General features: G+C 58.7%; 3 protein-coding genes across 3 annotated transcripts; 2 read left to right on the forward strand and 1 right to left on the reverse strand.

The window, feature by feature from the left end:
- The first annotated feature begins 249 nt into the window (after positions 1-249).
- Positions 250-2,340, forward strand: LINGO3 (leucine rich repeat and Ig domain containing 3). The gene has a single exon (XM_060007335.1). The coding sequence runs from the start codon at positions 263-265 to the stop codon at positions 2,159-2,161; it is 1,899 nt and encodes a 632-aa protein (XP_059863318.1). The 5' UTR covers positions 250-262; the 3' UTR covers positions 2,162-2,340.
- A 9,446-nt stretch (positions 2,341-11,786) lies between these two features.
- PEAK3 (PEAK family member 3) lies at positions 11,787-16,265 on the forward strand. The gene is given in 9 exon segments (XM_060006450.1): positions 11,787-11,874; positions 12,624-12,909; positions 12,911-12,956; positions 12,958-13,116; positions 15,535-15,754; positions 15,757-15,923; positions 15,925-16,097; positions 16,099-16,129; positions 16,131-16,265. Coding segments are annotated over 9 exon segments (1,305 nt in total).
- A 2,189-nt stretch (positions 16,266-18,454) lies between these two features.
- On the reverse strand, positions 18,455-22,112 carry OAZ1 (ornithine decarboxylase antizyme 1). The gene is given in 6 exon segments (XM_060007336.1): positions 18,455-19,009; positions 19,235-19,320; positions 19,754-19,926; positions 20,329-20,415; positions 20,417-20,474; positions 21,889-22,112. Coding segments are annotated over 6 exon segments (684 nt in total). The 5' UTR covers positions 22,035-22,112; the 3' UTR covers positions 18,455-18,875.
- Between the last annotated feature and the right edge of the window lie 1,463 nt (positions 22,113-23,575).

The raw sequence follows: 23,575 nt of genomic DNA on the forward strand, positions 1-23,575 counted from the left end.
CACATCTGCAAAGACCCTATTTCTAAACGAGGCCCCCTTCCCACGTACCAGGGTTAGGACTTGAACGTTTCTTTTGGGGGAACACAGTTCAACCCAGCCCAGGGTCTCAGCTCAAATGTCATCTGTCCTGGTCTGAAGTCACCCCCTCCATGGACCCTGATTATCCATCCACACTACTTCCTTACCCAGCCCTTGGGTAGACACCCCAGAGGGGGATCCCGGGTCCCACGGTGGATAATCGCTTCCTGAGCTAGCTACTAGGATGGGATGGGACGGGCCGGGGTGGCGGATGGCGGGATGGCGGGATACGGGTGCTAACGCTGCCCCCGCCCTCAGGTGCCCACGAGGATGGTGGCGCGGCCCTAGGCCCAGGCTCCGCACCATGACCTGCTGGCTGTGTGTCCTGAGCCTGCAGTTTCTGCTCCTGCCCGCGGCCCCGCCCCCCGCTGGGGGCTGCCCGGCCCGCTGCGAGTGTACAGTGCAGATGCGCGCGGTAGCCTGTCCCCGGCGCCGGCTGACCGCGGTGCCCGACGGCATCCCGGCCGAGACGCGCCTGCTAGAGCTCAGCCGCAACCGCATCCGCTGCCTGAACCCGGGCGACCTGGCCGCCCTGCCGCTGCTGGAGGAGCTGGACCTGAGCGAGAACGTGATCGCGCACGTGGAGCCCGGCGCCTTCGCCAACCTGCCGCGCTTGCGAGAGCTGCGCCTCCGCGGCAACCTGCTGAAGCTCATCCCGCCCGGCGTCTTCACGCACCTGGACAACCTCACGCTGCTGGACCTGAGCGAGAACAAGCTGGTCATCCTCCTGGACTACACCTTCCAGGACCTGCGCAGCCTCCGCCGGCTGGAGATGGGCGACAACGACCTGGTGTTCATCTCGCGCCGGGCCTTCGCGGGACTGCTGGCGCTTGAGGAGCTGACCCTGGAGCGCTGCAACCTGACGGCGCTGTCGGGCGAGTCGCTGGGCCACCTGCGGGGCCTGGGCGCCCTGCGGCTGCGGCACCTGGCCATCGCCGCCCTGGAGGACCAGAACTTCCAGCGGCTCCCGGGCCTGCTGCACCTGGAGATCGACAACTGGCCCCTGCTGGAGGAGGTGGCCGCCGGCAGCCTGAGGGGGCTCAACCTGACCTCGCTGTCCGTCACGCACACCAACATCACCGCCGTGCCGGCCGCCGCCCTGCGCCACCAGACCCACCTCACCTGCCTCAATCTCTCGCACAACCCCATCAGCACGGTGCCGCGAGGGTCCTTCCGCGACCTGGTGCGCCTGCGTGAGCTGCACCTGGCTGGGGCCCTGCTGGCCGTGGTGGAGCCGCAGGCCTTCCTGGGGCTGCGGCAGATCCGCCTGCTCAACCTCTCTAACAACCTGCTGTCCACGCTGGAGGAGAGCACTTTCCACTCGGTCAACACGCTGGAGACGCTGCGTGTGGATGGGAACCCGCTGGCCTGCGACTGTCGCCTGCTCTGGATCGTGCAGCGCCGCAAGACCCTCAATTTCGACGGCCGCCTGCCGGCCTGCGCCACCCCAGCCGAGGTCCGCGGCGACGCGCTGCGCAACCTGCCGGACTCGGTGCTCTTCGAGTACTTCGTGTGCCGCAAGCCCAAGATCCGCGAGCGGCGGCTGCAACATGTCACGGCGGCCGCGGGCGACGACGTGCGCTTCCAGTGCCGCGCCGAGGGCGAGCCGGCGCCCACCGTGGCCTGGGTGACGCCGCGCCACCGCGCGGTGACCGCCGCCAGCGCCGGCCGGGCGCGCGTGCTGCCGGGCGGCACGCTTCAGATCCGGGACGCGCGGCCAGGGGACAGCGGCACCTACACGTGCGTGGCCAGCAACGCGGGCGGCAACGACACCTACTTCGCCACGCTGAGCGTGCAGCCCGAGCCAGCCACCAACCGGACCCCGGGCGAGGGCCGCAACGACACGCAGGCGGCCGTGCGCTTTCCTCTGGACCTCACCACCATCCTGGTGTCTACCGCCATGGGCTGCATCACCTTCCTAGGCGTCGTCCTCTTCTGCTTCCTGCTGCTCTTCGTGTGGAGCCGCGGCCGCGGGCAGCACAAGAACAACTTCTCGGTGGAGTACTCTTTCCGCAAGGTGGACGGGCCCGCCGCGGCTGCCGGCCAGGGGGGCGCCCGCAAGTTCAACATGAAGATGATCTGAGAGGCCCCGGCCCACCTCCCGCGGCCCCCGCCGCTGCGCCTGCGCCAGAGGCCGCGTCTCCGTCTCCGCCCAAATCCACGCCAGCCCGTGGCTGGCCCATCTGACTACCACCTATGCATTTCCCGTAGGGGGCGGCCGCAAGCCGGCTCCTGGCACAACTTCCCCTTTTTTTGTAGAGACCCAACCACAGGACTGTTTTTTCATCAGGATGTATCTTTTGCAGAGTTTCTCAAGCGTTTTCTTAGGGTTTCACGCTGTCTTCCTGCCCCTCGTGTGGTCGCTGAGCTGGGCAGGGGGCGGGGGGTGCTCAGAGGCCCAGGGTCCCGGGCGTAAACAGCTCACACCTGGTGGAGATGGTCTACACCTGGTGGAGATGGTCTACACCTGGAACCCCACGGAGGTCACCAGGGGCATGTGAAAGCCCTCACTGTTCACACCTGCACACACACACACACACACACACACACACCCCGCCCCCGTCCCTACACCAGAGCACACACGCACACCCGGAACATACAACCAGACGCACGGCTCCAGAGTGGAACACACACACCTCACACCCAGCTGACACTGAGCAGGTGTCCCAAGCTCCAGAGCTCACCAAGGGCACGCAGGGCTCTGGGGAGAGACCGGCGCACACCTGGGCCAGGCAGCTCACACTTGGGACACATTTCAGCTCACACCCAGACAGCTCACACCCAACTCGCGCTCAGCTGGCCATCTTGGGGCAGATCTCAGGGGCTGCGCTACGGTCTCGCTGAGGAGGTCAGGCTCACCCTGAGGTGGTCCAGCATGCAGGATGGTCCCTGACCCGCTGGCCCAGATGCCCCTGCACCCAGACTCCCGCCCGCCAGGACCTGTTGGCCAAGCAGGGTGGGCTGCCCGCTAGGAGAAGCCATTCCCCTGGTTCCTCCCACCATCCCTCACAGCTGCCACCTGCTTCCTTGCTCTCACCGCCCAGGAGGGACAGCCGTCCTGGCCCCTGGCCCAGGAGCATGGCTTCCAGGTGTCCCTCTCCAGCAGACCAGTTGGAGTGACCTTCAATCCCGAGTCTGCAGCACCCCTGCCCAGCCCCGTGGCCCATTGCTCACCTCGGGAAGGAGACCAGAGCGTGGACGGTTCTCAGGGTCCCTGTTATGGGCATGGAAGGGGCAGCGACGGGGAGAAAGGCCAGAACAAAGGTTCAAGCTACAGGGAGGCCTGGACCTGGGTCGTTGGGAGAAGGTGACAGAGGCACCTTGGTCTCTGCAATGTTGGGGCAGATCTTGGGCCAAAGAGTAGAGAGGGTCACAGGAAGACTGTAGCTCAGGTGAAAGAAGAGCTTCCCCAAGGTCACTGCCCTGTTGCTCTACAGATAGTGAGTTCCCAGTCACTGGGGGTATGCAAGCAGGAGCTGAGGTTTTGCAGAAGTATTCCGATACCAGACAGGGACCATACATGACCCTGCCTCACCCAGCCTGGTCCTTGCCCCGACTCTCTACCTCGGCCAGACAACAGTTAGGGCATCACTTGGGGGAAGGGGCACAGGAAATTTTGTGTGGCCAGGCCCTGGGCAGAAGGGAGGTTAGACAGTATTCTCAAGGACCTTGTAAGAAGGTTCAAAGCCAGCTCTGTGCCCTCGCAGCTGTGTAATCTTTGTTGGCAACCGAGGACCACCTGGACCGTTGGTGTCCACGTCTATAAAATGGGTCTGACGGTCAAACCTATTGCTACATACGTAGAGGCCAGGCCCGTGGACAAGCTTGGTGATTGACTTGGATTCTGGATCCCTCCAGATCTTTCTGAGATGAGCCAGAGAGAAAGCTGTCCCTCCTGGAAGTTTTGCACAAAGGATTCAGCCAGAAGGTGGAAGGGGCCACTGGCCATTCTCCCTGGGCTGGAAGCATCGGGAGGCCCTGATCCCGCTTCCAGAGCGTGCACATGGGCCAACAGGGCTGTGTGGCAGGCTGCTGACCACAGCCAGCCAGGGTGGGGACCCCACCCAACCCCATTCATGGCAGGAAGTGAGTGAGGGCCGAATGGGGTGTCCAGCAGCCCTACACAGAGTCGAACAGAGTGGACTAGTTTTGTTCCCTTAGCATCCTCCTGACCTTGGTTGCCATGACAACACCGAGGGCCCCTCAAAACGACATCCAAGTGCCTTTAACATCATCAAGACAGGAGGGAGTATGTTCTCAGCAGTGTTAGGACTTATAGAATGTCAGCATATTGAGATCTCCCAGTCCCCTCTGCCCACCCCCTGTCCCAACATCAACCAAGACCCTTAGCCCCTGTCCCCCACCCCTACCCGGCTGTATTTGGTTGGAATCCAATAAAAATGAAACCAATTTAATAACAAACTTCAGGGTTTTTTAAAATTCTCATGGGAAGCATGGGGGCAGAAAGTAGGGGCTGCTGGGGGTCCCTGAGGGAGAGGCCTGGCTTCAGCACCAAAGCTGACCCTGAGTCATAGGGCATTTGTGGAGAATGACCCGTGTGATAAGGTTAGAGGTCACACTTCAGGAGTGCCCGTGCTGTTCCCAGCGCTGTCCCCTGTGCTGCCTGCATTCACTCCCCCATGAGCTGGGTCCTGTTATGACCCCATTTTACAGGTGGGCAAAGGGAGAGTCAAGTCCCCAGCTAGGGAGAAGCAGGGTGCTGAGAGGGACCAGTGGCACTGGGCTGTCCAGGGGAACTCTTGCCCTGAGCTTGGTCCAGGGGCGGAGCCAGCGGCAGGGAGGAAAGAAGTGAGGTGCAGACTCCCTCCCTCCCTGCTGCGCCTCTGGAGCTGGCAGCTTCTCCCCCTGGGGCTTCCCCTGGCCAAGGGCAGCTGAAGGGGGACCCGCCCCGTTGGTGGCTAGAAACCCAAGGCGGGGCCCCGCAGAGGGGTGTCTGTGGCCTCAGTGCTGTGTGGCCTGGGGGAAGTCACTGCCCCTCTCTGTGCAGTGTGCTCATCTATAAACTGGAGGATTATGGTCGTCTTTTATGCAGGGAACTGTTTGAGCTTCCTATGGCCGCTGTAACAAAACTTAGTGGCTTACAACAACTGAGATTTATTATTTGACAGCTCTGGGGCTCAGAAGTCTAAAATGGACCTGCAGGGCTGGTCCTTCCCGAGGCTCCAGGGCAGCGTCGGTTCCCGCCTTTTCCAGCTTCTAGAGGCGCCGCATCCCTGGCTCGCGGCCCCACCTGCATCCTCAGAGCCCGCAGCGCAGCATCTCCCGTCTCTCTCTGCCTCTGACCCTCCCGCCTCTCTCTTATAAGGACCCTGGGATGACGCTGGGCCCCCTGGGAATCCAGGGTCACCCCCATCCTCATCTAATCAGCAACCTTCACTTCCCCCTGCCGTGCCACATAGCATATTCACAGGTTCTGGAGATGGACATCTTTGGGGACTGTAACCCTGCATGCCACAAAAAACTGAAGCATTTTTCTCAGAAATGCGAAGTCATGAGAAATTCGGGAGGATCTGGCATCCCGAGCCCTTGCTCAGGGCGATGCCAGGGATGCAGAGAGCCCGGCCCCAGCTCCTGCAGCGCTCCAAAAACACTTCTCGAATAAAAGAACAGCTTTACTATCTGCAGAGGGTTTGACCCTGATGTGGGGTGGCCGGCCAGGGCTGACACACAGGGGCCACTTTTCAGGGTGAGCTGAGGCAATCGGTCCCCATTTCTAGGCCTTAAGGGAGGACTGTCCATTGGGGCTCAGTGGGGTGGTAGGCACATTGGGGTGCTGAGCAGATGTCAGCTGGCATCTGCTCTCCTCCCCCACAAAGGGCCCCCAACCACTCCAAGGAGGGGTCATCTTGAGGTAGGCAGCGGGGTCCCTGGGCACCAGCTGCCCCCCACCCTGCCTGTCCTGGGTGGAGAAGTCCCCAGGGATGTCATTGCTTGTCCCAGCCTGGCCCTTCTGTCCACCCCCCAAAGCCCACCTCAGGATCAGGCAAGTAAGGCACTGCCCTGGCATCCAGAACTCAGTCATCAAGATCAACATTCTACGAACAAAATTAATTCATGCCCCGAGTCCACAACCCTTTAGATAAAGACAGGATCCACTCTGCCTTGGCATGACCCTGCCTCACTCCCCAAACCCGAATCCTGGGCCTGGTGCCAATAAAACTTTATTTACAAAAACAGCCGGCCAGCCCAAGGGCCATAGTTTGCAAATAAGATGTTTTTTTAATATTACATTATTATATTACAATGTTATTTATCTTGATTACTGGGTTGTTGTTTTTTTTTCAATCACGCTTTTAATGAAATGATCATAAAATAACAGTTTCTCATCACTGTACATTAAGACTGCACACTTCTAAATGGAGAAATCGATGAACTGCTTTACTATGACACTTGAGGGTTGCATACCTGCAGCTATGACCTGAATTTATCCAAACTCTCGAGGGAAGTGAACTCGGTGTGATGACTGACCGTAGCGGTGGCCAGTACAGGGGTGCGATCACGGTCCCCCCTTCCTGGGAAGCGCGCGTAGCAGGACATGATCCCTCTTCCAGTTCCCGGTAAACAAAACAGCTATAACCCCATCCCTCGCCCTCCCCCTCAAGGTATTTGTGAATGGGCCAGTGCCCAACCTGGGGTCCCCCAACAGGGGAGGGGGAAAGCAAGTGATGGGTGGGGGACAAAGAGGTTCCCCTCAGCACCTGGCCCCCCCGGGGCCCCGCCAAGTGGAGGCGGGGAGCCCTGGGGATCCTCCCTGCCCTGAGTGAGGTCTGTTATGCAGCGTATTTGAGGTCAATAAATTACAGCAATAAACAGCAAGGTGAGGTGGGGGAGGGGTTCCTGGTAGAAAATTAAAGTGGGGTGACAAGCCCGGGGCAGGGTGGGTGGTCCTAGGCAGGGGGTCCCAGGCAGCCTCAGTCCCCACAGCTCACACCCACCCCCTGATTTGGAAGGTCAGACTGAGGTCAGGCCCCGCTCCACCACCCGCTCCTGGCATCGGGTTCACAGGTTCAGTGATGCCCAACCTGGCTCTGGGGAAGAGCAAGGGCCTTGGTCCCTGCAGGGGGCCGGCAAGGCTGGGATCCCTGGTCTGTTCTGAGGCCTGGTGCCTCTGCTTTCGTCCTCCCCCCACCCACCAAGCCAAGGCGACGGGACGGATGCGGCCACCTCTGCCCTGAACCCTGCCCTCCCGGCTGCCCAGGCCTCACCCCGACTCCGGACAGCCACGGGCAGCGCGGCCGGGGTCCCTGGTGGATCGCACTCCTGCACACGGCCAGTCCAGTGCATTCTGACGGGTGGGAGTCAGGGTAGCCCACGGCTGCGTGAGGTTCTGAAAGTCCGTCTGGGTCCAGATTGTTCATTTCACAGGCTGAGGTGTGCGGCTATGCTGCGAGTCTGAGATTCGTATTTGCTTAAAGGTTCCTCTTTCCTTCTTTACCTTTTCTGCAATCCTGGAGGAGCCCCGGCGGCGGTGGGCTGGGTCTGGTGGGAGCGTGCGGTGGCGGAGCCCGGTCTGCCGCTCACTCGCCCCAAATCTGAGAAATAAATACATTCGTCACTGCACAGACATTGATACAAAAACAACACTGTTCAGAGCGTTTGCGCCGTCCGTGCAGTGTTTGCCCAGTGAGCCCCTCCCACGGCCGGGGTGGAGGTGGGGGTCCCCAGAGGGCGGTGACCCGCCGGAGCCCACGGAGCTGTGCAAAGTTCCAGGCTTTTTGGCGCGAGAGGGACCCTCACATCAACACACCCGAGGGTCGCAGGCAGAGCAGTGGGATGGGGGCGCACCTCCATCCCAAGGGCCCAAGCCCAGCCTCAGGTCCTGCGGCCACAAGTGACAGCCACCCCTGCTGTGCCAGCTGGCAGGACCGCCAGGGTCTGGCCAGGAGGCCTGGGGGGGGCCAGCTGGGCTGGGAGAGGCCGGGCTGGGAGGAGGGCTCAGGGGCCTCCACGCCCGCCCCAGGGCCTACTCAGAAGAGGCTCCGGCGGAAGCTGGGATTCACTGGGACTGGCCTTTTATCTGCTGAGGTCTGAAACTGTAGGTTTATGTAAACAAACAATGAGATAAATATATTAGTATCTTTTTTTCTGAGCCCATTGAGGTTCCACACGCATTCAAGATGTGCTTGGTTTAAAAAATAGGTTTTGTGAATTTGGGTGTGAGCTTTTTTTCTTCCCCTTTTTTTTTGGTCGTTGTTTATCCTCTTTCCTCCATGACATCTGCTATTTTCTGTTTCCTGTTTCTCCAAAACATTCAGGAGTTCAGCGACTAAAGCAGAGAACTGTAAGCCGCCCTTTGGCCTCCAACAGCCTAATCTCCTGGTGAGGCTCTAACACACGTCCACGCACACACTCACGAGCTCACACTCCGCATGAAACCAAAGGAAAAGGAAAGCAAAACCAAGTGTCGTGTTAACCCCGCCCGCCCCACAAACCCTTAAAGTCTTAAGTAGGAAACTAGTGTTTCGCTTTCTTGTTCAAATACAGAGAAGGCTCGATGTATGATATAATATTCAGGTGGGCACAACACTACATCGCACGAAGGTCGTCGAGTGAGGGCCTCTGCGCCCGGTCCCCGAAGCTCTGCCTTGAACTACCTGCTTCACCGGGGTCCACGCCCAGGGGCGTGTGTGCAGCTCCCGCTACAGACTTCTGTCGTGTGGGCTACAGACTTCTGTCGTGTGGCTTAAGTGCCGACGGCGTAGGGGGGTCGGGAGAGCAGAAGCGCTGCAGGGGCCCCGCCCGACTTGCTGGAACACGAGTCCCCAGAGGGGAGAGGAGTGGCCGGAGGCCGGGGGCACCCCAAGGGCTCAGCAGGGCCCCGCGTGGCCCTCGTGCCCTCACTCCCGATACCCACCACTCGGGTCCCTGAACTCAGGCTCTGGTTTCAGCTGGAGGGTCTCTGGAGGGGTGGAGGGTAGGGGTAGGGGATGACTCTGGAATCTTTTGGTCTGAACTTAAAGTAGAAAGAAATAAAAACCTGAAGCAAAATGAAGAAGATAAAGCCACTGGTCCAGCCCTGTGGCTGCAGCAGGCTGAGGACAGTGGGGCCGACCTCTCAACCTCGGCCTGGCCTTGCGAGCGCTGCTCTGGGCCCAGGGAGGTGTCTGAGGCTGGCAGGGAGCCCGAGGCGAGAGGTGAGGGTAGGGTGGGATTCAGGGCTGAGCCCATGGGTGGCAGCCAGCCTCCCCCTGCCGGTGGGTGGGAGAAGATGTACACACCCCTGTGGTCAGCCCCTCCGCACTGGTCAGGTAGGGGCTGCTGCTCTCCCGAGGTGAGGCTCTTGCACGCCCAGGGGACAGGATGGGGGGTGGGTCTCACTGCTGCCCCATCCTGGCCTGGCCGGGAGCCACCAGGAACCTGTCCCACCATGTGGCTCCCGTATCCCGGCACCTGCTCCTGTGCCGGGGGCCCCCCAGGGGCTAGAGCACCCATACCCCAACTCGGGCCCAGGTGAGAGGCAGCTCGGGCTCCCTGACAGCAGCACACTCAGAACACTTTCAGGGTGGCCGCCTGGCCACACGCGCACCGCACGGAGGAAGTACAGGTGCCCCTTCTGAGAGGGGGCACAGGCGGGGGGCCCAGGAGGGCGACAGGAGGAAAACACAAGTGTCACGGTCACAACGGCCATCACCAACCAACGTCCTGTTCTCGCGAATTCAAGAGGTAGCAAAAGGTCAGAAGTCTCTCCACCTTGATGGTTTTTTCCTTTTGTTTTGTTGGCATCACCTTAAATTCTGTGCCTGAGGTGAGTGCCTTGCTTGCCTCACCCTAATTAGTCCTGGATGGGAGGCGTGGCCCAGCTGGGTGACCCCACAGGGTCTCCTGAAGGAAAGAATAAGCACTCGTGGTCAGCAGGGGTCTGGGCAGTGAGCAGGCCACTTCCTTGGCACCTCTGGTCCCTTCTGTTCCACCTGGAACAGCCCAGGATTTCTGGAATCCTTGTCCCATATAATTGGCAAATCCTTCCCTGAGCCTGCCATTCTCCGACTGCATGATTCTGAAATCTGCCCAAATCACAGGCTGCCCCATGGATTAAGACAGAAAGTATAAATTCTATGAATTACAGAAGCTGAGTGCTGGGAAAGACAAAATATTGAATCAAGTTACAGACCCTCACGCTCGAAAAGCTGGCTGTTAGCAGGTCAGTGTGGCCCAAACTGTGGCAGGAGACCCACTTGGAGGACTCCGTGAGATGGATCTGTCTTCTTTCCCACACCCAGGGGGCACCCAGCGATGGCCTGTGGACCCCTCTGCCCAGCCTGGACCTGCTATGTGACCATCCATGGACTCCAGCCCTCTCTGTGCTCACTGCCCCTAAGGGAAACGAGATGGGGCGGAGGGAGAAACTCAGCATGAAAGACACTCAAGCTAGGAAGCAAGAACGTCTTTGCATCTTCGCATCTGCAGTGATTTCTTGGTTCTTCCATTACAGAGGGGAAGAGGCTGGGTTTCAGCTGAGACACCTCTCATGCCTCCGGGCAGGTAGGGCAAGCCTCAGGTCCCCAGACAGCTTCGACAGTGTGTGCTGAAGCTAGAATTTCACACTGTCTGGCTTTCCCTGGATTTTCACCCTTCTTGATTTTCTGTGTATGGTAATTCTATATCAAATGCCTTTTTCTGAATCAATGCATTAAGGTGGTGGGGGGAAGGGAAATGAGTTGATTAAATTTTTAAAGAAAAATCCAGCTTCTGTGGCTGTCAGGAGGCAGCAAGCAGGAGCCACTTTTCTTTATTTGCTGGAACAGAGAGGGGTGGTGACTGACCCAACATCACACAGCAAGTCAGAGCGGAGCTGGGGCTCAAATGGAGCAGTACCTGCCAAGGGTCCTGGGATGGGTCAGAGGTGGGGGCATGCGCAGTGGAGGCTTCTCAGATGATCCTGCAGAAGGGGAAGTGGCTCTGGGGAAAGTGAAAGCCACAGATGAAAGGGTCACCTGGTCAAATCTCTCCCTAAACAGTCACTGCTGGGGTTCCCTGCCCTCCCCAAAGGCGGGGGAGTCTAAAAAGTCTCTATCCTCCCCACCTCTCAGGGCTCCCCTCTGCCACCCACCTCGTGTAAACTTTGGGACCTCCGCCCGTCTTCCCATCTCCTGCCACCCGCTTTCAGCCCTGGAACCGGGTGGCCTTCATGGGGAAGTAACGCAGAAAACTTCCCCTCCTGCCGGGGCCTGCGGTCTAACAGTTGCCTGGGCATTTCCAGCAACCGGTCAGACAGTCCGGGAGGCCAGGGGCTGCAGCTACTGGGAGTTTGTCCCCAAGATCCCCCTGCCCCGAGGTCACTCCAGTCCTGAAGCTAGGGCGCTCCTAGAGGGGGACTGCGGCAGGGAGTGGGCAGAACAGCTGCTTTTCAAGGTTGGGCAACCTGGAATCTGGGTGGGGCAGAGCTGGGGCCCAGGCTGCTGCTGGCAACCACACAGCTTGAGGGGGCTGAGCTCTGGGGAAAAGGCCTAAGCATGGGTTCCCTGGGTATTGTCACCGGCCCCCAGCTTCTTCCCCCACCCCCTTGAGGTCTTGTCCTTACAGCTGGACATTCTGTCCATGTCACAAAAGTACAGGGTCCTTCTCGCCGCCCTGAAAGGTTGATGGGCGACATTTGCCCAGAGAAGTCAAGCAACCCTCCCAGGGCCACACAGCAGGTGCTGGGCCCCTCCCACACATACCCTGCACTCTGACCTTCCCCCAGCAGCATGAGTAGCCCAGAGCCACCCACCGAGACCCCCGGGGCCAACGCCCCGACCTGGCTGACCCAGCCCACGTACAGCAACCTTAGTGAGAGCCTGGGAGGGGCCCCGGATGGGGGTGGGACAGGTGATCGGTGAGGCAGCCAGAGCAGAAAGGTTGAGTGTTTCATTACCATGCAAGGAACGCTCTGCCCCATGATGGTTTAACTAGATCACAGCAGGGATTTTTTGTTGGTTTTTTTTTTTCATTTTTGCCGTGCTGCTCGGCATGTGGGATCTTAGTTCCCCCACCAGGGATCAAACCTGTGCTCCCTGCATTGGAAGCACGGAGTCTGGACCACCAGGGAAGTCCTATAGCAGCTTTTTAACTACCTTTAATAAAACTCTTTGTTTAAAAAAAAAAGCAGCTGGATAACCAGCTTCTAAAAATGAGGAAACTGGAGTTCAGAGAGGCTCAGTCACCTGCCCAGAGCCACACAGGGAAGTGGGGGTCACCTGTGCTGAGCCAGATGTTTCTCTGCCACTGACTTGTCACTCCTCTGAACCTTTGTTTCTTCATCTGTAAATTGGAGATGGCATCCTTACCCCACAGGGCATAGGGTAGTTAGAGTTGGTATTTTTTCCTTTTTTTTTTCGGCCGTGCTGCGTGGCTTGTGGAATCTCAGTTTCCTGACCAGGCATTGAACCGGGGCCACAGCAGTGAAAGCTCCAAGTCCTAACTACTAGACCACCAGGGAGCTCCCCATTGTTTCCATTCTAGAGATGAAGGAATTATGGCTGAGGGTGGAGCCATGCGCACAGGACCCCGCTCTGCGTGTCCTCACGCCCTTCCCCCACTCCCTCCCCGTGCCCGCCTGCTGCCCTCCAAGGCCTGCTGCTCACCGACATCTGAGCGCCTCGCTACTGACCCGCAGCCCCTGCCCAAGAAGACCCTGACCAGGGCCCAGTCGCTGCCCACCCACAAGTCCCCCAGCCCCGGCCCCACTCGAGCAGGGCAGCCTCAGAAGCCCCTTCTGGGACCCCGCAGTGTGCACGAGAGCCAGGCAGGCGACGACAGGGCGGGGCCAGCCTGTCGCCCTGCAGAGCTGCCCTGCTGCTCGCTGGACACGGAGCTGGGCCTCTCTCTCCGCCGCGCTGGAGGCCCGGCAGCTGGAGGGCCTCCGCGCCGTGTACGCCCCGGCTGCACGCCCGGCTCCTGGGGGGCCTCCCGGGCCCCTGCCGCCCCGGCCACCGCTTCCGCCTCCTGGACAGCTCGCCCTGCGTGGAGAACTGGGACGCCCTCCACCACCGCCTGGTGCGGAGGGACAAGGAGGCGTGGCACCTCCTGGCTGCGAAGGTGAGCCCCGCCTTCGCCCCGCCTCCGCCCCGCCTCCTCGGAGGTTTCCCCAGTGTCCCGACCAAGGCGTAACCCAGGGCTCTTTAGACTGAGGTCCAATTGCTTACTTTGCAACCAACATACGAACTAACACCGTCAGCCCTTGGAACCGCGTTTCTCAGGTGTGGGGCGACCTACATTCAAATCACCTGGGAGTCTTGTTAAAATCTCCCCCACGACTCTCAGGGGCCCAGTAGTCTGCATTTTAACTCACTCACCCGTGAATTCTGGCGCGAGAAACCCACAGCCGGCTGATAGCTCCCACTTTCCATCATCATCTTCAACAAAATATACTGAGCACTGTTCCTTCATGTCTTGTGCTGTTCTAAGGACTTTTAGACACTTTCATTCAGCTAATCCTCATGCAAGCGTCACCACGTTTCGTTATAAGATGCTTCTGTTTTATGCACCACCAAGAAAAAGAAAAAAAAGATTCCCATCAAATAAACCAGACTACCAAGTGTCAGACACATCACCATTTTGGAGGAACCTCACCCATTCGGCAGAATGTGTTATCATGGACCCATTTTACAGACCGGAGCATGGAGGGAGTAAGTTGCTGCTGGCTGTGAGTTCTTTAGTTGACAGCTCCGTCCTGGTTCCATCCATCTCAGAGACCCCTGGGGAGTTTATTTTTAAATATCACACTCCCAGAGCCCCACCTCAGCACCTGTCCTTTTTAACCCCTGCCCCAAGGTGATTCAAATGTAATCCCCAGGGCTGATACTCCCCTACTTTCTAGAAAGAGCTTTGCTGTTCAGTACTGCAACTGCTGGCCATGGGTGACTTCTGAGCGCTTGAAGTGGGGCTGGTGCCAATTGAGATATACTCCGAGTACCAAATACACACTGGGTCTCCAAGACTCAGTATCAATAATAATAACAATAATGTAAAACATCTCACTAATACTTTTGTCATTTGGTGACCTGTTGAATGATAATATTTTGGATAAATTGGATTACATAAAATAGATTATGAAAGTTACTTTCAAGGTCATAAAACTCAGTATCAAAAAAAAAAAGCCTAATTAAAAACTGGGCAGGGGACTTCCCTGGTGGCGCAGCAGTTAAGAATCCGCCTGCCAATGCAGGGGAAATGGGTTCAAGCCCTGGTCCGTGAAGATCCCACATGCTGCAGAGCAACTAAGCCCGTGCGCCACAACTACTGAGCCCGCATGCTGTAACTACTGAAGTCCGTGCCCCTAGAGCCCGTGCTCTGCAACGAGAAGCCACCACAATGAGAAGCCCGCGCACTGCAACAAAGAGTAGCCCCCGCTCGCCACAACTAGAGAAAGCCCGCACGCAGCAACAAAGACCCAACACAGACAAAAATAAAATAAAAATAAATTTATTTTTTAAAAACTGGGCAGAACACCTGAAGAGACATTTTTCCAAAGAAGACATACAGATGGCCAACAGGCACATGAAAAGATGCTCAACATCGTTAATCAGAGAAATGCAAATCAAAATCACCATGAGGTATCACCTCACACCTGTCAGAATGGCCATCATCAAAAAGACCACAAATAACAAATGCTGTCGAAGGTGTGGAGAAAAGGAACCCTGTACACTGTTGTTGAGAATGTAAAATGGTGCGTCCACTGTGGAAAACAGTCTAGAAGTTCCTCAGAAAACTAAAAATAGAACTACCATGTGATCCAGCAATTCCACTCTTGGGTATATATCCAGAAAAAACTGAAAACACTATTTAGAAAATATATATGCGCCCCAGTGTTCATAGCAGCATTATTTACAATAGCCAAGACATGGAAGCAACCTAAGCGTCCCTCAATAAAAGATGTGAAATATATCTACAATGGACTACTACTCAGCCATAAAAAAGAACAAAATAATGCCATTTGCAGCAACATGGATGGACTTGGAGGGTATTATGCTTAGTGAAATAAGACAAAGACAAATCCTGTAAGTTTTCAATTGTATTGGAATCTAAAAAATAAAACAAACTAGTAAATTTTTTTTTTTTAAGAAGAAAGAAAGTTACTTTCACCTGCTCCTTTTCACTTTTTAAAATGTGGCTACTGGAAAATTTGAATGACACCATGGCCCGAGTTGCATTTCTAGTGGACAGCCCAGCTCTGGCACCTTAGCTGTCATCTTCCTTGCTACCAAGTGGCAAGCATCCGCCCCTCTGGCAGAGTGGAAAGTCCGATCCCCTAAACGCTATCCTCCCTGGTGTAGCTTTCCTTAAAATCATACTGGTGACCAACATCCGAATTAACACGAACCCCCCGCTTCTGGAGGGATACAGCGATGGTGGGCAGGTTGGGTTGGGTGGGAAGTCTTTAGAACACGTAGAGGCACTGGGCGAGCTGTGCTGGTTTGGTGGCGGGGAGCTCTGAAGCGTCCCTCTATCCCGCAGGTGCCCAAGCCAGGAGCTGACAAGCCCCACCCGTGTGGGCTAGGGCCGCAGGCCTCGCTGGCCCCGCATTTCAACCACCAGGAGCTGTGTGGTCTGGCGCCCGAGGGCGCACTTCCCGAGACGCCCTGGAGCAGCCCCGTGGCGCTGGCGGCGGAGATGCCGGAGCTCACGGTGGTCCAGTGGCCTGTGGAGACAGGCGCGCAGCCGCCCGAGGAGTTCGCAAGGCCGTGCCCCTGGGGCTCCTGCAGCCCTGGAGCGCCCGGAGGGAGGCGCGGGCTGTGGCCCTGGCCGAGCGGCGGCCCAAGAACCTGATGCTGGCGGCACTGCGGGGCTGCTTAGCCGCCAGGACCCAGCGCCTGCTCCTGGCGGACGTCGGCCGCGGCCCCCCGCGGCCCCCCGGCCGCCCACGCGCGGCAGCTGGGCAGCCCACTCCGAGAGCTGCTTGGCCCGGGCGCAACCTTGGCCACGTCCTTGGCCGTGGGCCTGCAGCACCTGGCGGCCCAGCTGGCCCGCGCGCAGCCCTCGGAGGCCGGGACTCGCGGCGCGGTGCTGCTCTGGGCGCCCGCTGGGGTCCTGGCTGCGGATGCGCCGCGCTGCTGCTGGTCCTGCACCTAGCCGAGCGGGCCGTTGGTGGGGAGGTGCCCAGCCTGGAAGACTGGCTGTGCTGTGAATACCTGGCCAAGGCCACCGAGGACTCCTTGTACCTCGCCCTGGAGCTGCTGTGTAACTGATCCTTCCCGTGAGCAATGCACCTGTTCCAGGGCCTCTCTAGGAGGCAGGTCCCCCTTCCCAGGGCTGGGGCTGGTGATAGGGTGGACGCCCCCTTCCAGCAGGAACCAGGAGGCCAGCAGAGGATGCAGCTGAGAACTTGGGCCCAAGGCCCCCTAAGAATTCAGGTGCCCCCCTTCCAGGGCTGGGGGCTAATGGCCAGTGCCTGCTGAGGCTTTCTGATGCCAGAGATGCCCACCCCTCTTCCAGGTGTGGAATCCCCGACAGCTAATGTCTCTCCCAGTGGGTAGAACCGCTCCCACCGCCTTCCAGCAGAAGCCAGGATGCCCTTCTAATGCTGGGGTCTGATGGCCACTGTCTCCATGACAGTGTGGACACTCCTCCGAATGGTGGCATCAGAGGCATTCCTGGCCCTGGAACACCCCCTTGTGCTGTGAACGACCTTGTCAAGAACTGCTTGGGGCCTCCAGGAGGAGGGAGGCTCCCTGGAACCTGAGACAGCCAGCCCACCCCAGTGGGGTCTGGGCTCACCTGCCCAAACGTGCCCATGCCCTGCACCCCCTACTCCCTCCACCCACCGTGGCCTCCTTGTTGTTCCTCTGTGGCACTAAATTCCGTCCAGCCACCAAGTCTTTGCATGGCCTGTTCCCTCTGCCAGACTGTCCAAATCTCACTCACCTTTTCTAAGCAAATAAAGTTGCCCCTCCTGGGCCCTCTCTAGCTCCGCGTCCTGCCTTCCCCGAGCACTTGTCACCACCTGGAAGTATTTATTCATCTCTTTACCTGTCACCTGTTCACCTCACCTATCAGGCTGTGAGTTCCCTGAGGGCAGGGGCCAGGCTGAACACACGCTAGGCGTTTAATTGATGGAATAAACAAAGTGGTACACATCAGGGGACCTGAGAGAGAGAATGAGGTCTCGGTTTATACCTCTGAAAAATGTACATAGGAGCCCTGAGGGGTCCCACTGCCATAGCCTGGGGTCTCCAGTCACGCCCCTTCACTCACCCCAACCCTACCATGGCGATCCTGGGGGGAACTTTCTGACCCCCAGGTATGACCAGGGCCCTCTCCTGCTCAGACCTCTCCCATGGCTCCCTAGTACCTTCACAGTACAATCGGGCTCTTCTAAAGGCTCTACATGCTCTCTGGCCAGCCCCTCCTGCCACATCGCCATCTGCGGAGGTGCTTTCTGGCCTCCAGGCCTTGCCCATTGTTCCCTCCACTGCAGACACTCTCCCCTCTACCTCTGCTTCAGACTCCTGTACCTCCTCCAACACCCCGACTCCAAACCCCTTTCTTGGCCCTTGCCCTGCTGACGTGGACTGGAGTGTGTCCAGCTGTCTCCCCAAACCTTTGAAAGCCAACCCCATTATCACTCAGGTAGCTGAATAGCCCACCCAACCCCCAAATATACTTGAATCCCCTAAACTCCATCCTCCTCAGTAAAAGATACCCGCTTGGCCGCCTGTTTGTCAATCGCCGGGCCACGCTCGCAGATGCAGCCAGCAGGTGGCGCTGCAGCCCCGCAGCTCTTCCGCCTTCCACCCCCCACCTCACCCCAGCCCCCCCGCCACTGCAGTGTCTTTGCCTTCTGGCTCTCAGACCTCCCCACCTCTGCCCCGGCCAGGACACCCACCAGCAGCGCTCCTGCCCCAGCACGACACTGTACAAAGGCTAAAGGGCGGGGTGCCCACGGCTAAACACCACCCCACCCCCAAGCTGGAAAAGTCCCGGGCAGCCCCTGCCCCGCCCCACGCCACGCTACGCCACTTCCCAGGACCCAGTAAACAGCTTCAGACTGGAACCAGGCCACTCCAGCCAGCCTCAGGCCTCAGCCACCGCAGGGAATGGCACTGGGGAAGGCGAGTGACGGCCCAAGGTGTGGGGTGGGGCAGGAGGTGGCGGGAAGGCGAGGTATGGAGCAGCCGGGGTGGAGCCCCAGGGCCGGGCTGCCCACAGGAGGCCAAGGCTGGCTGTGGCCAGAGGTGAGACCGGGCCCTTGGCTTCCCCACCCCTCTGTAAAAAGAAGGAAGTGTGTGTACGGGGGTCACTCAGCTCAGGACGCTCACACAGCTCCCTGAACCCCAGGCAACCCTGAGGCCCCTCTCCCCTTGGCCCCTGGCCACCCCTCCACCTGCCCTCCATTTCGGACAGCGCCCCTGTCAACACCACTGAGCCAACACAGGTCTTGGAAGGGCAATCGTTTTATTTGGATTTTTGAGAGCAATAGAAGGGTAGATTAATACCTATCTTTCCAAGTTAAGAGACCTAAGACTGTTTCCAAAAGACTTCAAATAAGAAACTCCTCCTCAAGGTACAAGGATAACCTGAATCATCTTAAACCAGCAATAAAAAAGTAAAATATAAATTTTTATTTAGAATTAAAGCAAACACTTCAGTATCACAAACACAACATTAAACCTCAAGAAATACACGGCTAATTTGGAGTGAGCATTTATTTGCACAATTACGACATGCGGACAAAGCCAGCAGGTGAGCAGGCTGACGCAGGTCAGCGCGCAGTTGATCACACCACCCGCCCGAAGCACGGCAGCAAGTGCACACGGAGCGGTCTGCAATCGAGCCCCAGGGGCCTCAGGGGCATCACGCTACTCCTCCTCACCAGAGGACTCCCTCTCAAACGTGTAGGCCATGAAGCAAGCGTCGGGTCTCTTGGGGACAAGGGGATGCCCCGGTCTCACAATCTCAAAGCCCAGAAAGCTGAAGGTACGGAGCAAGGCGGCTGCGGAGGAGACGCCATCAGGTCAGAACCACCCCGTCCACCTGCAGGGCCCAGAGCCCTGCCGGCCCAGGGACCGCCTGAGACAGAAGGCCCGAGTCTAGGGCAAGGGGGCTGCTCACAGGGTGTGGTGCGGCCCCCGGACAGCACGGACCCCACCCTAGGCCTGGCCTCCAGGGCAGTGGGCAGCCTCTCCCATTTCCTCTCCCCCGCGTGGAGATCACCCACCTCGGTCATCGCGGTTCTTATGGAGGCAAACGAAGACGTGGTCAGCGCGGAGCTGCTCCTCAGCAAACTCGAGGAGAACTGCGAAGCTGAGGTTCCAGCGTCAGGGCCCGCGCCCCTGCCGCCCCACAGGGGCCCTAGCCCAGCTCTCCCACTTCTGTCTGTGGCCTCATCTGCATACTGGGAGCACCAGCCTCTCCCGGGTCTAATCCAGGGTCAGCCTTGCCACTGCTGACATTGGAGCCAGGTCATTCTGGGGGACTGTCCTGGGCACTGTGGGGTGTCCCTGGCCCCACCCACGTGACACCAGGAGCAACACCCACAATGTGACAACCATAGATGGCCCCTGGAGTCCCCTGGGTGATACTGCTGATCCACTGCTTAAAAGGGGAACCCTCACTCCGGAAACAATAACCACTGCCTGGCTCCTGACTCAGGCTTCCCTCCTCTGGAGTCCAACTTTGAGGTGCAAACACAGTTTGCCTTGCTCTGCCCCCCAGGCACACACAGGCCCGCCCTCACCTGTCCTTGCTCCCCTCGGGCAGAGCGCCGCCTGGGATCTCAACGTAGAGGCAGCTGTTGCTCAGCACCGCTCTCCAGTTAATGTGTTTGGCATCCGTGAGCCTGGACTGGACGTTAAAAATTCTCGTCTTGTTATTAGACGTTAGTTCCTCTGTTACATTCAGCCGATTATCCTGTGGAAGAAGACCAAACCCAACCTTGGACGCCAGCCTTCACAGCCTGGGGATCTTCCCCCTTGCTACTCTGACAGTTTGGAAAACCCAGAAAAGCACCCATATGACCCTGCAGCGCTGTTGGGGTGCGGGGCCTCCCGGGCCTCTGAGGAACGGTGGTTCCGCCCAAGGCCAGAGCAGGACCCCCAAGCTGAGGCGCAAACATGAGGCGCCAACAGCTACTACAGGCTCAGACAAAGCCTGCGCTGCAGTGCGCACCTTTGTTCCTTCCATCTTGGATTCAGGAAAACCATGTGGAGAGTTCCTGGCACACAACAGGTGCATAAAACATTTCGTGGGTCTGGCTACTCTCCCCCTCCGCCACCTCAGGTACCCAGAAGTCCGAGGAAGAAGAATACTTACAGAGTAAAATAAATTAGCTGAAAGACTGTGATCCCTCTGACTATTCCCTCGCCCACCTGGGATCTTCAGGGGTGGGTGAGGGACATCAGGAGCACCACCGAGGCCCTGGGCCCAGGTTACTACAGCAGTTGATGGACGCCCTGGAACTGGAGAAAAGGTGCTGGTGAGCAGCACTGGGGGAGACGCCCCGCCTCCGCTGACAGGGCCCCGAACCCAGCAAGGCCAGCAGAAGACCAAGGCCTACCAGAGCCCAGCTCCCTGCAACGCGCCTCCCTCTCTCAAGCGCAATGTTTACACCGGGTGCAGAATCAACATCTGCCTCCGTCGGGTCAGCAGCCACAGGAACAAGAGGCCACTCAAATCCACCTCCTCGGGTGGTGACGCCGATTAAAGGTCCAACCGGTCCCGAGTGCCTCTTCTGCCCAGCACTAAGTGTCGCCCTATCCAGCCCTGCGCCAGGTTCTACTTCCCACTTCTAAGTCCAGCGCTTCAGCTTCCCCTTTTCCACTTTGCAGTCTCCAGCAGACCTGAACCTCTAACAGCTTTTTCTTAGGAGTCCAGCAAAACCGTCCTTCCACTGAAGCAGCCCCTGCTGCGGCTCTTTCGTTGTCGGCACCCGCCGGGAGGCGCGGGACCCGTTCGGTGTCCCCGCAGGCGCAGAGAGACGGGCCCGCGCAGACGCCCTCCCGCGCGCACCCCGAGGCCTCCGCTTGCGTCATCTCGGCAGAGCGGCCCTCGGCCCCGGGGGAGGTTTTCACAATCGCGCAGCCGGCAGCGCCAGCAGCCATTTGCTGCGCAGTGTCAACAGGCCCCGCGGTCGCCTCCATTTTGCTCGGCTCCCATCCGGGGCGCCCGACCCGCGGGCGGCGGCATCTTGGCTCAGGGCCCGCGCGAGAGCACCCCCGGGGCCGTGGTCTAAGACCTCACGATCCGTGGCGAGCGCGGCTCACCTGGACCCCCGGCCCCGGCCACCCTCGAACCAGCCGTCCTATAGGGGAGAGGCGGGCCGGCAGCCACGCCGAGAAGGGCCCCGGGCGCCGTCTACGTGGCGCGGCCCGGCTCCGCGCATCCTCGGGGCTGAAAAGTGACCGCGAGGGCGGCCGCGTCCCGGGGCCACGTCGGGGTGCGGGATAGGGGGAAGGGCCGCTCCGCTGAGCGCTCACAACCTCCGCGCCCGCAAAGCGCAGATTCCCGCGACCCGCCGGCCCGACCACCCCCCAAACCCGATCCCGGAACCTGGCACCCCCAGACCGGACTGTGGACTCCTGTGCCCCCAAACCCAACCAGGTTCCCTGGCGACCCCCAATCCAACCGGAAATCCTCGTGTCTCTCCCCCAATCCGACCAAGTAGCCTGCGGGCCCCTCAATCCAATCAGAGACCCCCTTTGCCCCCACCCGCCCCGCCCCCACCCCGCCGAGAACCCGCCCCCGGCGCGACTGTTGCCTCGACAAAGGGGCGGACCTCGCGCTCCCGGGACTTCCGTGGCGCCCCGCGGCCAGGCCCCTGCGGGCCTGCGCGGCGGCGCTTCTGGAAGCTTCGGGCGGGGGCGGGGCGCTCACCTCTCGCTGCTGCGGCCTCCGCGGCTGTGCAGGCTAAGGAGCGGCATGGTGCGGGTGGCGTGGACGGTGGCGCTGGGTTTATCCCCCTCCTTCTCTCTGGCGAAGCAGTGGCTGTTCAGGATCCGCTGCAGGGAGGATTTCACCATCCGGCCGCTGGGGTCCGAAACCAGGAAAACCTCCGCTGCGCCTCTCCGCGCCCCCGCCGCTGCTCGCCGTTCGCAAAATGGCGCCTCCGCCTCCGCCCGCCTTTATACGCACAGCGCCCAGGCCACGCCCCCCCACGCCGCGGGAACGCGGCCGCACGAGGGAGTGGGGCCATCAGGAAGCCGAGGCGCGCCCGCCCCTCTCGGCGTCTGATTGGCAGACGGCGAGGGACATGGGGTGGGGCCGCGCCTCGGACTGAGCAGGACGCGTCGGGTCCCGCCCCCTCCGGCTCCCCGTCGTAGCTCTGCGGGCGCGCGGGAGGGGGCGGGGCCGGCGTGGCGTCGGGAACGCGCGCCGCGGGCCGCGCCGCGCCTCGCCCCGCTCCGCCCCGCCCCTCCCCGCAGCCGGGCCTGGGGGCCGAGGCGTGTCGCTGTGCCCGCTTTTGGGGGACTCGCGGTGGCTACGTCTACGCGGTGATCCCTGTCGCCCTCCCCAAGGTCCCCTCCCTCTAAAGGACTCCCTATCCTGGGCGGCTCTGGGCGACAAAGGTCCCGGGTATTTGGAGAGAAGGGTCCAAGCTCCCACACCGCCCCATCGAACACAACTATTTTCAGTAATAACTTCATAATGATCGATCCTAATAATGGTTTTTCTGGATTCGGTCTTTCACGTGTTAAAACAATTTGCAGTTTACTTTCGATGTCAAAGATATTATTCAAATTCAGTAAAATATTTCGCATCACATTTGGACTTAAGCAAAAATGCTTTTCCTTGGAGATAAACTCACAAAGATATTTCACGTGTGAACTAAAATTTGCCCCAAGCAAAATATTGTTCTCGCAGGTCCCACTTTGTTTCATGTTTTTACGTTTTAAGCACAGAGTCTCTGAAGAGTTACATGGAATGAAGTAACTCCTACTTGTTTCTTTGTCTTTACAATCCTTGCCTGTCCTTTTTATCTCATTTTTATTTCCAAGCTACTGTGTCCATTGGGGTTAGAGGCACAAACTTTCTGCAAAAGGACCTTGAATTATTACAAAACTGATAGAAATTTACTCTCCAAAGCATGTGGCGAAGTCCCTGTGTGTCTCCAAATACCCTTCCACGTGGAATGCAGAATTTATTGTTTACGTATACAGCATTTATAAGTAATACAAACATCTAATTTACAGCTTCCGTATGTACATTATTAAAACTCAACAGAGACTGTAAGAATTGCAAATGTTAGGCCGACCAAAGAAATTTCCCAGAGAAAGAATAGTTAATGAATGACATTGCTTAGAATTGCCGCTCATGGTGAAAACCAAAAGCAGATGAATTTGTGGTTAACTTTCTAATTGTTTTCAATGTTTCTTTTACTGCCAGGGCTCACTCCCACCGACCCACTTAGGGTGCCACTTAAGTGTCCTCACTATTTGTGGGGCTAGTATGCTTTTTTTTTTTTAACTTTTTGGCCACACCGCATGGCATGTGGGGTCTTAGTTCCCCAACCAGGGATGGAAACTGCACCCCCTGCAGTGGAAGCGCAGAGTCTTAACCACTG

Source organism: Delphinus delphis, chromosome 3 (assembly GCF_949987515.2).
Source record: "Delphinus delphis chromosome 3, mDelDel1.2, whole genome shotgun sequence".
Taxonomy (NCBI): domain Eukaryota; kingdom Metazoa; phylum Chordata; class Mammalia; order Artiodactyla; family Delphinidae; genus Delphinus; species Delphinus delphis.

What these genes read in the sequence shown, in the direction of transcription:
- LINGO3 (XM_060007335.1), top strand. Translation starts at nt 263, where the DNA reads ATGGGATGGGACGGGCCGGGGTGGCGGATGGCGGGATGGCGGGATACG.